General features: G+C 40.5%; 1 protein-coding gene across 5 annotated transcripts in view; it reads right to left on the reverse strand.

The window, feature by feature from the left end:
- Nucleotides 1-9687: 9687 nt before the first annotated feature.
- The window catches only part of septin9b (septin 9b), a 62602-nt gene continuing 58703 nt past the window's right edge, over nucleotides 9688-13586 (reverse strand). For all 5 annotated transcript variants that reach the window (XM_073468976.1, XM_073468967.1, XM_073468999.1 and 2 more), the window contains 2 exons: nucleotides 11795-11846; nucleotides 9688-10980 (listed from right to left, as the gene is read on the reverse strand). In XM_073468976.1, coding sequence (XP_073325077.1) covers nucleotides 10764-10980; nucleotides 11795-11846 — 269 coding nt within the window. In that variant the 3' untranslated portion in view covers nucleotides 9688-10763. The remainder of the gene's footprint in view (nucleotides 10981-11794; nucleotides 11847-13586) is intronic.

A 13586-nucleotide genomic window follows, 5' to 3' on the forward strand; every position in this document is an offset into this window, starting at 1 on the left:
CATCATTTCTAAGCGTCTAACTACACAATTACTAGAAACGTTCTATAAATTAATCAATCTACAAGTTGTAAAGTTAAAGTACAAAATAGTTTGTAACTATAGTCCGCCTGTAAAGACAGACAAGTGAGTAGATGGGTTTCCATTTTTGGCATGATGACGTTTAATGTGCCTGAAAACGTCTGGAGTCTCATTTAGTCACTCGTTAACAACCACCGTTTTTAAGACACATAAGTGCTTCTTAATTGAATTGTGGGACATTTAATGATGTATTTTTACGAACAAAATGTGTAAATATTTTAAGCCTGTGGTAACCACAGACCTTATTTCAGGCACTGACTTTGAGACGACAGAACCAGAAGTGCAACATAAAAACTGATTTTCAGGTTTTAGGACTCATTACTACACCACTCTATTGCACTTGTAGCCTGGATTTAAAACATAAGTTGCACTAAACATTCACAGTCCAACTAAAATATCTGAATATTAAGAATTAAAAGTCAATTGCTCTTTGTAAGGGTGTACTAGCATTGTTATGTTTTTATATTATCATTAAATCAGTGGCATAAAATGGTCTTAAAATGACATATCTTTGCACACAGCGTTTGTAAAATCATGATTTTCATTTAATGTTTGTGCAAAAGCAGCAGAGAAAAGCTGCATTGTTGTCTGACCTACTGTTATTGTGTTCCAGCAACACACGATATACAGCTAACTCTGCACTTTTTGCAGGGAGCGAAACTACTTTAGCGGAATATGAATGAACGCCCTTGTCGAGTTCAACATAAGCATTTGACTGCTTTACTTTAGCTAATATACTGTATTTGGCTGCAGGGCACACAGGCTTCTCGACTGAATGTAATTGTGACAGATAAAAAGTTCATGGCTGAGAAGATACAAGACAAGCATTCTATTAGGCCGCTCCGGGACACGTTGCTCTACCTACAGAGAAAATGAAAGGACAATCTCTGTGGCTGTATGTGCTCTGCAGGCTCAGATCAGATTATTTTCCCCACCTATTGTGACTCAGAATTTGATCTTTTCATTCCTGTCCAAACAAACACTCAATCTGATTTTCCTCCTTGTATTGACATACAATACATCACATGTATGCCACAACTTGTAACAGAAACAGAGGGGCAAAAAAAGCAGGTTTGAGGGTGTCGTTTAATTCTTCCTCAGAGCAGCACAACCCACCGAGGAACAAAATGTGATTCACATTATCATGACCTCGAAGGGGGTTTCATCGCAGTGTGACTGTGAGGATGCCAACTCGGTCAATGGTGCATGAAACTGCCTCCTTTTATTGGCATGGCATTCAATCAGTTCCTCCTGGGTATATGTCCTTGGCTTTGCAGCGGGGGCCACCCATTACAGCACTCCCTGCACCTGCCCACATCTTACTACCCAATCCTTTTTAATGGTTTTCCCCCCTCGCTTCCATCCCTGCATAAATACAATCAGCCCTGTCAAGTAAGGCAGAACCACTTGCTCTCTTCCTCTATTGTTTCTGATTGATTATGCAGAGCAACCATCGCTCCATCCATCCCTCCCCATGTCTTTGAATTGCACTGGAGTTGGCTCGATGCCAGGAGATCCTCCCCCATCCTTCCTATTCCCGCCCTCTGACCTCATAGTGTGCCCACCCACCTATACATCACCCTCGTCCACCTCTGCCAGGGCGACTGTTGCCCTCAGCCATTAAACAAAGACAGAAGACATGGTGGGAAAAATATATACTTTTAACATTCAAAAAATCATACTAAAAAACAAACAAATAGAAGCGTAAATGATAAAATTGTACCATTTAGGGGTGGGAAGAATATCAAGATCAATTTAAATGCAATCACCATCCATAATCTAAATTGTGAATTTCCTAGTTTGCACCATTTAAAGCACAACATTGCATTGAGTTGTTTAAGCAAGCTCATCATCCGCCATGCCTCTGGCTACACTGCATTATTCACAATATGTCGAATTGATTGAAGAAATCTGTCTAATCAGTCATCATCACTCGTCCCAATTGTTTTGTTCATGGACGGCAGATCTGTTAGTCAATGAGGTTATAAGAAGTTTGAAAACAGAAGTAGGAGGACCTTAAATACTGCAACCTCAGTGATTCGCCTGAAAATAGATTGTGGACGCCTTCAAGATCGATCACAATCTAAAATCGTCAGATCCCCTACTAGCATTGCTCAGCCAGTCTTCAAACACTGAAGAACCAAAGCGCAACCTTGGTGAAAACTTTAAGACAAACTACTTATTTCACTAAAAAGCGGCGAAAACGTATCGTGGAAGCAATGTGTTTCCTTTCACCCTGCCCACAAGGGAACAGCCTATCTGCCATCGAGTAAAAGATGGCCACGAGAGGAACCATTTCTCATTTTATTATTCAGAAATAGGGGTTGTTGTTTTTTCCCCGCAGCCTGGCAGTGGTGGGTAGCAATACAACTGACTTGGCATGCTAAAGCACCTTGAAGGCTGATGGTGGTCTATATTTCATTGTCAATTGCTTCTGTTATCATGCAAGGCACATTCGCTCGCACTCTGCATCAGTGTGAGCTTTAACTGATGTGCCAGTCAGTCAGCCCCATTAAACCCCAAAGCAGTCCCTGGGCAGCCCTTTTGTCTTCGCTATTTGTTCCCCTCAGCAGCACTAAACAGCAGCTCGCACAACATTCACTCCAACTAAACAACCTCCGCCTCCCTGGAGAGGTATGCCTTCTCCTTTCCCACCTCCACTGGTGACTTTAATGAAATATGCAGCTGTCTTTTAATCAAAACAAGGCCAATTTGCATACGGACAGGAAGGGGGCGGCGGACCCTCCTCCCCCTCGTCTTGACCGTGCGAGAGCTGGCTGAGATCCAGGCAGACGAGCGCCCTGATGTCGCAGCGGCGGGAAGGAGATGGAGAGGAGGTAGGAGGAGGAGGAACAGGAGATGCAGGAGGTGTGGATGGGGGCGAGGGGAGGGGGCGGTGGGGTAGGAGGGGCGGGAACATGGCTAGAAACAAGCAAAATCCAAATTAAGCAAACGAACAGATGGATGTGGCACATTAGCATACATCAACAACAAAACAGGGGCGCCATGCCTGTGTCCAGGAGAGTGTTTATAGTTGGCAGGGCTCAAGGGTAAATCGGGCAGAGGATTAGAGAATTCTCGTCGTCTGTGTGTACACGTATTTGTGGTCGCTTACATAAGTTGACGATTTTAAAAGACGCTGATCATCCCAGAGAGAACAGGATGACACAAAACACAATCGTCAGCATGCACAGTTATAATAAATGCAAAGCCATTAACGAACGGCGATTAATTGCCAACAAATTACCTTGCGTCGATTACTTTGGAGGTGCTGTGCAGCGAGGCGGGGGGTGTGTGAGCTGGGCAACGGGTAGCGATCTTTTGTTTTGGGTTGTTCGCGCTGAGGACTGAGGAACAGGCAGATATAACAGAGTTCTCTCCTGTTCTGTGTGTGTCTAAGTAGCTCTAAAGGAGACTGAGGCTGACGAAAAATGTGTGTGTGCGTGTGTGTGTGTTTGGGACTGAGAGGAGCAAGACAACTAGCCACTGGTGCCACACCAGCACAGACAGGCGTTGGCTCACTCTATGATAGGCTTTCCAGCCAGATGGTGAACTGGCTGACTGGAAGTCTATCTGGTTGGCTTGTTGTCTGTCTGGCTGGCCTGGTAGCAAATTGGCTGTCTGGGTAGACGAACTCTGCCTGGTAACGACGTAGCCAGTGTAGGAACAAGGAAAGCTGTGTTTTTCAACACTGTGGGATTCTTTGTCTTCTCTCTCTCATTCCTTTTCTTAAAATCTGGCTCTGATTTTTACTTTTGCAATTTGGTATAAATTTATGCACAAAGGGATAGTACTGTATCAGCCATTACGGACTGAGACACTGTAAGACTACAATGGTGAAAAAGGAAGAATGGTGTTCTGGCATTATTCTTACATGAATGCAATACAACATGAATCACTGTTTTCCTGCCAGAAGAATCTCATAATGTGCAGCCATGGAGCAATATGGTGGAGGGTGAAGTGCAGTGATATATTAGACAGTATGATCCAGCTGAGACACATAATGTACCTGCTGTTAGATTTGGCATGGGTTTCTATATTTCTAAAGCAGCACTGTGGTGGAGGAAAGAGACGAGCCACCCTTTCCTTCCAGAAAATTAATCAGTAGAGTTACAGTGCAGCCATTCAAATTTTCTCTCATCCCATTCAAAGAGCTATAACCCTCTGTGAATTATCAGCAAGGCCCATTGTTATAAAAAACACACACACAGTCATACCTTGCCAATCTCCGACTGCCCTACCAGTGCTGTCAGTGCAGCAGACACATCATCACAGAGTCCAAAGCCCAGCCAGCCACCTGCAGACAGACCGCTCACCATCTGAGAGAAAGTGATGAAACACATTTCATCATGCTGTCAAATTTAAAGGCTCGTCAGATCTACCTCGCTTGAGCTGATATAACTTAAAATTATGCCATGTAGCCGGGTGTTGTTGAGTAGCTAATTGATTCAGACCTCCGACTGGTTCACAGTGTCCTCCTGCTGTACATTCAGCATCTGCTAATACTGCAAACTATGTTTAGAGCTTCCCAGGGGACATTTACTCTGTTCTTGGTCTTCTGTTTACATACAGTATATGTTAGAAATGAAGGCTTTGATGAGTGCTGCTGTTGATGAGTCAGTTTCCTCTTTTACTGAACTGCTGACCAGACCAATGTTGTTGCTGAAATGATTAGAAGTCATTCTGAACTACAGTCCGATGGATGCTGAGTTGCAGTTCTCAGGTGAGCTGAATGAAGGGACTGATGGATGACAGACTGACTGAACTGCTGACACCAGGTTTCAAAGAACGCTCTGGGGTGTCCAAAGGGCTCAACAAAGCCATGGTTCTCTCTTGATAATACTTTTTCCTAAATATAAAGACATAATAAATTTGACCACATGGAGGCTGCTGTGGACAATAAAAGGAAAATCTGGAACAGCAAATAGCAGCAGCCTAGACAGAGTTCTTGGTTGTGCATTTCATATGGACAGTTGAACCATCCAGTATTAAATACATTAAAAAAAATCTGCAATTAATTATGTAAATGTGATGCTCCCATGAATCTGGAGAAAGATATGGGTTCATGCAGTAGCCTATATTAAATTGGTTGGTACCTTGTAGGCAGCTAGCTAGTCGCTAAATAAGGAAGCTAGGTAACCTATAGGCAGCTAGCTACTAGTAAGGAAGGGGAGCTAAGTCAAATAGCTAATTAAGGAAGCCAGCAAGCCTTTAGGTAGCTGGCTAGAAGCTAAATAGGAAAGTTAGGTAGCATTTTGGTAGCCTAGCTGGCTAGAAGATAAATAAGAAAACTAACAAGCAGCTAGCTAGAAAATAAATGAAAAAGCTAGCTAGCTTCTAGGTAGCTGACCAGTAGCTACAAAGAGATAGCTGAACATTCAAACAGTTTAGCCTATTGCTATTTTGAAAATAAAGAGACAATAGTTTAACATGTCAATATCTATTTTAGTAATATATTTTTAAAGCCAGACTCACCTCAAATTTTCAAAACATACTACAGTATTTCACATTAACAAAACATGTGTTCATTATCTGTAAATGATACTTGAGACATCTAATGGTTGACAACTTAGCTATCAACAATTTGACAGTGTCAAAGTGTCAACTTAGTTTTCCACTTCTTACACACACTAAAAATAAAAATAACAAAACCCCAGAGCTTGGGCAGTTGCTAATTAACATCCTCTTTCATTTCATTACGTTTCTGTTTCTAAAAGCAAACTGACTTATTTATGTAGATACTAACAAAAATGTACTTTAAAAAGACTGCACCTGGGAGAACTGAAATAAGTACAGTAGGTACTGTTGCTAGTTCATAGAAACAAATGTGACTTACTGGAAGAGTTTGCACTTGACTGAACCAACATGTCAGCTCTCAGGTTTTTCATCAGGGAAAGAAAAAGCACAGGACACCAAAAACTGTCGATTCTTTATCCGATCAGGGCAGGACACAAACACAGGATGCTGCACCTTTAAGAGAAACCTTTCAAAATAAAAGTGGTCAGAAACTAGGGGAATGATGGGAATTTAAATATTTATTGTATAATCTTACAGTAGATCATTCACAATTACTTTTAATACTTTCCATGTCTGTAGTCTACTTTGCTTTTGTGGGAGGTTTTCCATTGGAGAACTCAGCTTTCCATGTCTATTCCTCATGAATAACTGATAACACTTCACCATCTGTGATGTTTATTCTCAGCTGTCACTTATTAGATATATCTAGCTAAAAGAGAGAGTTGTTGACAGGAATACATGATGTTGTGTGAGCGTATATTTCTTTTACGATCTTTTACCTAGTTTTTAATAAACCCAATGCAGGCCATGTGCTGAACTGGCTGAATAAAATACAAACTAATTCAGTTAGCGTTGCCAGGTTATCTCTCACATTTATAAACCAAAATCAAATCAAATCAAATTCAATCAAATTTTATTTATATAGCCCAAAATCACAATCACATTTCCTCAATGGGCTTTACAGTCTGTACAGTGAACGACATCCTTTGTCCTTAGACCCTCGATTCGAGTGAGGAAAAACTTGCCATGTTGATGGAAAAAAACAACCTTTTAACAGGGAAAAAAAAAGACGATGGAAGAAACCTCAGGAAGAGCCACAGAGGAGGGATCCCTCTCCCAGGACGGACAGACATGCAAAAGATGTCGTATGTACAGAAAAGAACAGCAAATCACAGTTTACAAGTTGCATTGACAGAATATCTCATACAAATTATAATATATGTAAAGTGTGTGGATCCAGGAGACGACTGAGCAGGACGAGGCATCGCCAAGTGGTGCCTGAGCCACACGACCTCCTGTCCACCATGGTGCCTTGGAAGAGGGCAGGCCACACGGGATAATTAGTAATAGACAGAGAGATAAGAGTGAAGAGGCATCAAAATGTACAGAAATACAGATAACAAATCAGTGTGTAGATGAGTTCATAGTGTCCAAAGCACCACAGAATATTGTTAGTGCCTGTCAAAATTAAGAACACATTTCCCGTAAGTCAAACATGATCGTTGTGTCTTTGATCAAAGGTTTTCTATTTGTCTTTTCTGAGGAGGTTGGAAATGCTTTTTTTCCTCCACAGTTATTTCAGTTTTTCCACAATCTGCCGTTTCGAGAAGAAGCTCTGAAAGCTGTTTGGCACTGACGGTCTCACTCTGTGCCATAAGGTAATCCATTTGGTTTCTGAACAAATCTGTGCTGGTGTCATACATTGTAAAATGCTGTGTAGAATTTGGCAGAAAATGGGGAATTCTTGGTCCCAGTAACGATACAGCTTACAAAAAAAGGCTTACAGAGAGGTTTAAATCTTTGTAGCAACTCTTACTGTCAGACTTACTGCACTATTTCATGAATTTCCATTGTAGACATTCATTGAATGAGTTGAAAATATGTTGTACCAGTGAGAAAGTACATGTCAGTTCATATGCACCACCAAATTGGTCTAGTACCTGTGCCAGCCAGTGGACCAGACGCTGTCATAGCAGTGTCACAGTTGTCATTATCACTCACCTTCATGCTTCACGATGGCTGCCTGGGAAACTGTTTAGATGGAGGTGTCAATGTTAGGTGAGTGTTCAATAGATACTGATTTTTCTCCAACTTTCATTGTCTCTCGCCTTCACATTTGTCATTTGTCTCCCCGGCGGCGGCGTCCTCAGCACAGAGGAGTTTCAAACTGATGAATCCAACACATAGAGATGGCAGGAAAAGCCACAGCAGGAGCCCCGACGTGTGAAAGGGTGACAATGACCTTCGACAAACAACACTGTCAACACATTACGATCAGCAGGATAGTTGAGAAGGAGGGTGACAGGAGGTGTAAATGAGAAGCCCTATTAGACCAGTGCTGTGTGAGCAGGGAGTGATGCCACCACAAAGCTGCAAATTGACATTTCCTCCGAGCTGGGCTTCTATTGTGAAAGTGGTGCAAAGATATATGAACGCAAACCATTTTAAGAAAAATGAGCTAATTTCTTCCTGTAGTTAAGGTGCAGGTGTCATTACATGTTCTCCACTAGGTTGTTCTTAACACAGTTGGCCATATGCAACGCATTCACTATAGTCTCTAGCAATATAATGGGATATTTTAATCCACCTATTTCTCAATCAGTAAGAACACGGTAACACTTTACAACAATCATTAATACATGGTACATTTATAGTCAATTAAACTTTCGTTAATAGTTATTTCATAGTTAACAATTAAATGCTTTATGAGCAATTCATTAAGCAATTGTGAAGGTTTACAAACATCAGTTGCAACTTTACAATAAACATTTGACACAACAAATGCCATTTCATTGTCTGTTAACAGTGAAATAACTATTAACTAAAGTTTAATTAACTGTAAATTAACCATTTATAAATGATGGCTTTTACAACGTGTTCCTGAACATTATTGAATGCCTCAACAATGTGTAAAAAACAGCCACTGTGTTACTTACCATCAAATTGTTTGATACTGTTAAAGAACTATATCCTCTGCCACCTATTTTTAAAAAGTATTACTTAAATGTCAAAGAGCTTAAGAAGTCAAACCCATTTAAGATGTTCTAAACTTACGTGTTTCGTGGCTTACTCCTTAATTAGACACACTATACCTCCATCAACATTTGAAGTAAGCACATTTGTTTCAGATGATTAAATGTTGACGAAAAAGATTTGGGTCCATCAATCATCAGAGGTGCGAGGGTCTGAGGCGACATCTAAAAGATTATATCTGAAAACACGACACACTCAAAATGCTCTGAACTAATTACTCACTGACGTGTTTTCATTTAACAACGTCAGAAGTGTTTTAAATTAATTAAGCCTCGGCTTTTTGTCGGGACTGAATTCACTTTCAACATTTCTGACGAATCAAGACAATCAACTTTAAACAATAAAAATATCAATCTTTATTCTTTGAGATAGCATATCAAAGATAAAACCTTAATCTATAATACCATAACAAATTACACAAGAACTATACAACAGTAAACAAAGTGTAACCCAATAACTTTCTCGAGACAAAATACAATAGTTCTCTTCTGGTCTTATCTCTTTTTTCTGCATGGAAAATAGTTCTGATGTGAATTAAAGAGGCAGAAAGTAATAATTTGGCTATTATTGTTAGGACTTTTAAATTTAGATGGAGATGCTATAAAATATCCCTTGAGTTTGTATGAATGCAGACATGCATCATGTTATTTGGTGGGTAGTATTTAATGTTATTGCATAAATTCTTCCTCTCAGTCAGTAACATCCCCCTATGATAAAATGCTTTCACTTGCAATATGAATGCCAACGTTCTCACCATTATCTATTGGCAGGATCAGCTGTATTAATTTATAATCACTATACAAATATAGACCACTTTTGTACTTTACCAGCAGGTAAAGTCATTTGGCACTATAGTTACAGTGCAGCCTTACCAACAGGGAACAACATACTGTATGAATGCAGGCAACAAAAAACAAGCACTGTCTACAGCTACAAGATCATCACTGTTTAAGACCTGCAACAAACCTCTGGAAGCCAACAGCTGGAATGAAAGAGTTAAACTGATTACACTTAACATACACATAAATACCTATTCATAAATCAACTCTATATACGGTATGTGCTTCTCTTTAGAACAGAAAAAAAAGACTTTTATTTGGTTTACAGTCAGAAAAGAAAATGACAAAACGGCTGCATGGGACAACATGATGCACAGATTCCTCCCATCTTACACAATAATATTAGAACATGAACAACAGCATTAAAAACACAGTAATAAATGAGCGATGTAAAATGCACGACTGTATTACACAATATTGGCATTATATGAGAAAGAGACAGGCTGGTTTGGCAAAAAAAGGGCTTCTTAAAAACATCATAACACGACGGAAAAATGACAAGAGGGCTCATTTATCCGCAAGCTGCTCCACACTGCTGCTGCTTTCTATTTCTTTTTATTATTTTGCAGTGCGGAGGTGTCGACAATATCTTGACTTCCTCCATAGTACTATAAACCTAATCTAGATATTCCTACTGAACCCTAGTTTCTATACACCACAACACAAAGCAGACCAGGCCAGTGGCACTAACAGTTATTCTTAGTTTAGAGCTAATCTAGTATCATCTGATATGCTGTTCTTCATTTTGAATTATGTCATTTCTCCTCATCTGGAACAGGTATTCTGCACACAAAAGGCTTTGTTTCCCATCATACTGATTAATTCAGATCAAAATCTTTTACAACGCTGCTGCAGTCCTGACAGTCAGCCAGTGCTCTAGAAATAAACCCAGCAGCCAGTATACATGGGGATGTACTGTATAGATTTACTTTCATGTATGCCCTGTGAACTGGTTTATTGTAAACAATCCTGAATGTAGATTGCACTGGGCAGTCAGGCAGATGGGAACAAAAACAAGGGATGTTCTGTACGGTACGAGGATCTGCATGCAGAGTTGCCGAACGAAAATAGCCCGTGGAAGGAAAATGTTTGGATCTACTCTGCATCCTGTGTCTTGTTACTTCCTGATAAATTAAAAGCTGTGGTTAGGAAGGTTTTTGGCAGCGAAAAAGTCCCTCTAGCTAACAAAAATTGGCTTCACAGCATGAGTGTGTGTTTGTGGACTCTTGTAAACAGAATACATGCGTTGTATGTATGTATGTTTTGTGCCTGGCTGTGTCCCGGTATCAGGACTCTCTACATCTCGTGGGACAGGGCTTCATGCTGAGGAGCCACTCCGTTGGGCTGCAGGGTGACGGGCTGCACCTCGGGCTGACCGTTGGCTTTTGGCTGAGCAGCAGGATGGTCAACAGGGTTTGAGTTGAAATGGATGTTGGACTCATTTAAGCGGCGGACACGATATGTCTCATAGTGGATGCTGCCTGTGATGTCTTTGATGTTCTGCATGTGTGTCCTGGAAGAAGGAAGACAATATTACTACAACAGTAACTACTGCCTATAGAAACACGTGTTCATGTGTTGTTTTGTGTTTTAGCCCAGTGGTGCCCAATGTGCATGCCATGGCATGGGCAGTATCTTTTTTAGTTTTTAATAATAATAATCATTATTTTTGTATTATTTGACAGTACATTTTTACACTTGGCTAATTAGTCAACTATGGCACTGGCTTTTTTTGATTAGGGTGAGCTAGCTGTCCGACACTGCTACGCCTCATCTGCAAGAAAAATTATTATACTCTGTGCAATTGGTGTTGAGCTCTTTAAGCATTTAAGATATATACATATTACATATATTATTTCATGTAATATTGATAGAAATTAATTCATAACATCAACATTATTTGTTTTGATAGTTTCAAATATCCTTGGTTATTTTGAGCTAAAAAGGCTGCATATGTATGCTCAAAGTTAGAGTGGGGGTGGCTCTATGAAGGAATAAAGTTTGAAAAAGCCTTTGAGAGCCATTGTTTTATCCCATAAATCAGGCATAGATTAAGACTCCTGTACTAACAAGCAACGAACAAGCTAAAATTCAATGGAAACTCCTTGTATTAAAGCCTCCAATAAAACCATCTAGCATCTAGGGAAGCACTCGACCCATCTAAAAGAATTTAATGAGGATTGATTTCAGTCGGGAAGTGAAGCTTCTTAAAGTCTCAGTGCTGTTTCACCTTTACAAAATGTGAAGTGATTCCTAATCCAGCAGTAATACCAGTTCATGCATCATAAAATCTATTAAATATACTCTGGAGTATGATTGAAGCTCACCTGATGAGGAGGTCTCGCAGGTAAGCAAACTCACAGTGTGCAATGTTCTCCACTGCAGAGAGAGAAAGGGGGAAATGTTAGTTGAATTACATAACTTGATAAACTCACACCAATGATCCCGACTTTTAAGCTTTCAAGATAAATGACATGCACAGGGAAAAGATGCCCATCACATGAAAGGGATGTTACGAGATAACTAAATATGAACCCTGTTCTATTCAGGCTCACCTGCCGTTCCTCAAAGCGCCACAGAAGGGCAGTGTTGCTCACAAGTCAACTGAAGGGCATCCTCTAACGACATCTCCAGCAATTTTCTTAAGCCAAGATAACACACTCCTCCACTTTGGAGTAATTTAATACATCTCGGCTCTCCTCTATATTGGAGAACTTTAAGTGAGACGTTTTAACAAACTCCCAGTGACAAGCTGCTGGTGCCTCCAGTCGGGCTAACACGTGTTTGAATTATAGATTATGTCAAGAATTTAAATGAAAAAAAAAAGAAGGAGGGTGCTATTTATGTAAAGCTTTGAAATCCAGAGGCAGGAAATTAAATTCTCTTTGAAAGGAGGAGACTGGAATAACTGCTGGTTGTGAGAGCGCTGATTAGTGGCGTCGAGGGAACATGTTACTAACTGGTAATAAGCTGAACTCTCTTCTCATGGAGAAGTCCCTATATACAGTACAGTATATAGATTTAAATGCATGCCTCCCCCCGCCGTGTCTAATTGTCCCCTCAACCCCTGAAAAATAAAGAGTTTCTTCTCCTCTTGTGATATAAGGAGGCTTGACTTATGGCTTCTTCTCTCCTGAGGCCGAAATCATGATTTCAGTGCCGACAGCCCAACAGCTTCCTCTCTCCTCCTTTTCCTTGTTCCCTCTCTACCACCGCTTGGCTTTACGAGAATGGGGCCATTGTTCTTTCAGCCAGACAAGACGGCATTTGTCCCACAGTCCGTGTACTTCACCTCCCTAACCCTGCCGCCGTCCTGTGGAGTTGACTTCATAATGCTTGCTGAGAGAGAGAGTAGTAGTAGTCACCTTTAAATTCTTAACACTAAAAGAAGGGCTCATGGCGCCTTATGAGAAATGTCATCTTTTCAGGGAGAACAAGCACCTTGTTTTAGCTTAGACTGTGTGTATTTCTGAGGTTGAAGTGGGACCAATATGCATCACTCGTTGTAAGTAAAATTATACAAATCTTTAGCCACCAACCCATAGCGTCGGTATACATCTTTTTACAGATTTGCTTACTGCACATTAAACTACAAGTCCCTCTGAAATGGGTGGAGTACAGATAGAAATACTGAAGTACCTCGAAATTGTTTTAAAGTACAGTACTTCAGTACATGTTTTCAGTTACTTTCCAAGAATCATTTTAAGAGTTGAACAATCCCTGACCTACTTGGAGCTACATGGATATACTGTATGTTGAGTTGCACATGTGTCTCAAATGTCTGTCAAGGTCATGTTCCTAATAAACCAACCGCACTGAATCACAGATGAAACAGGCAAGCAGTCTGGATTCTACAGTCTGACCCATTAACACATTAAAATGTTTTGCTTTTATTAAATGATTTATATTTTACAATGCATTTGTAGCACAGCCAATAAACTAGAGCTCAGTATGCACTGCAGAGGAGTGTGTTGAAGTGCATCCTGGAAAGGAGACTGTTTGTTTAACAGTGATAGTCCAGCCTGGCCCCGGCCTCCCTCAGCTGTCATTTCGTCCTCCAACGATACTTTCAATCCCCGTCCAGACAGATGTCCTGTATCACTCTCTTTTCCTTCTCTC

Source organism: Pagrus major, chromosome 1 (genome assembly GCF_040436345.1).
Source record: "Pagrus major chromosome 1, Pma_NU_1.0".
NCBI lineage: Eukaryota > Metazoa > Chordata > Actinopteri > Spariformes > Sparidae > Pagrus > Pagrus major.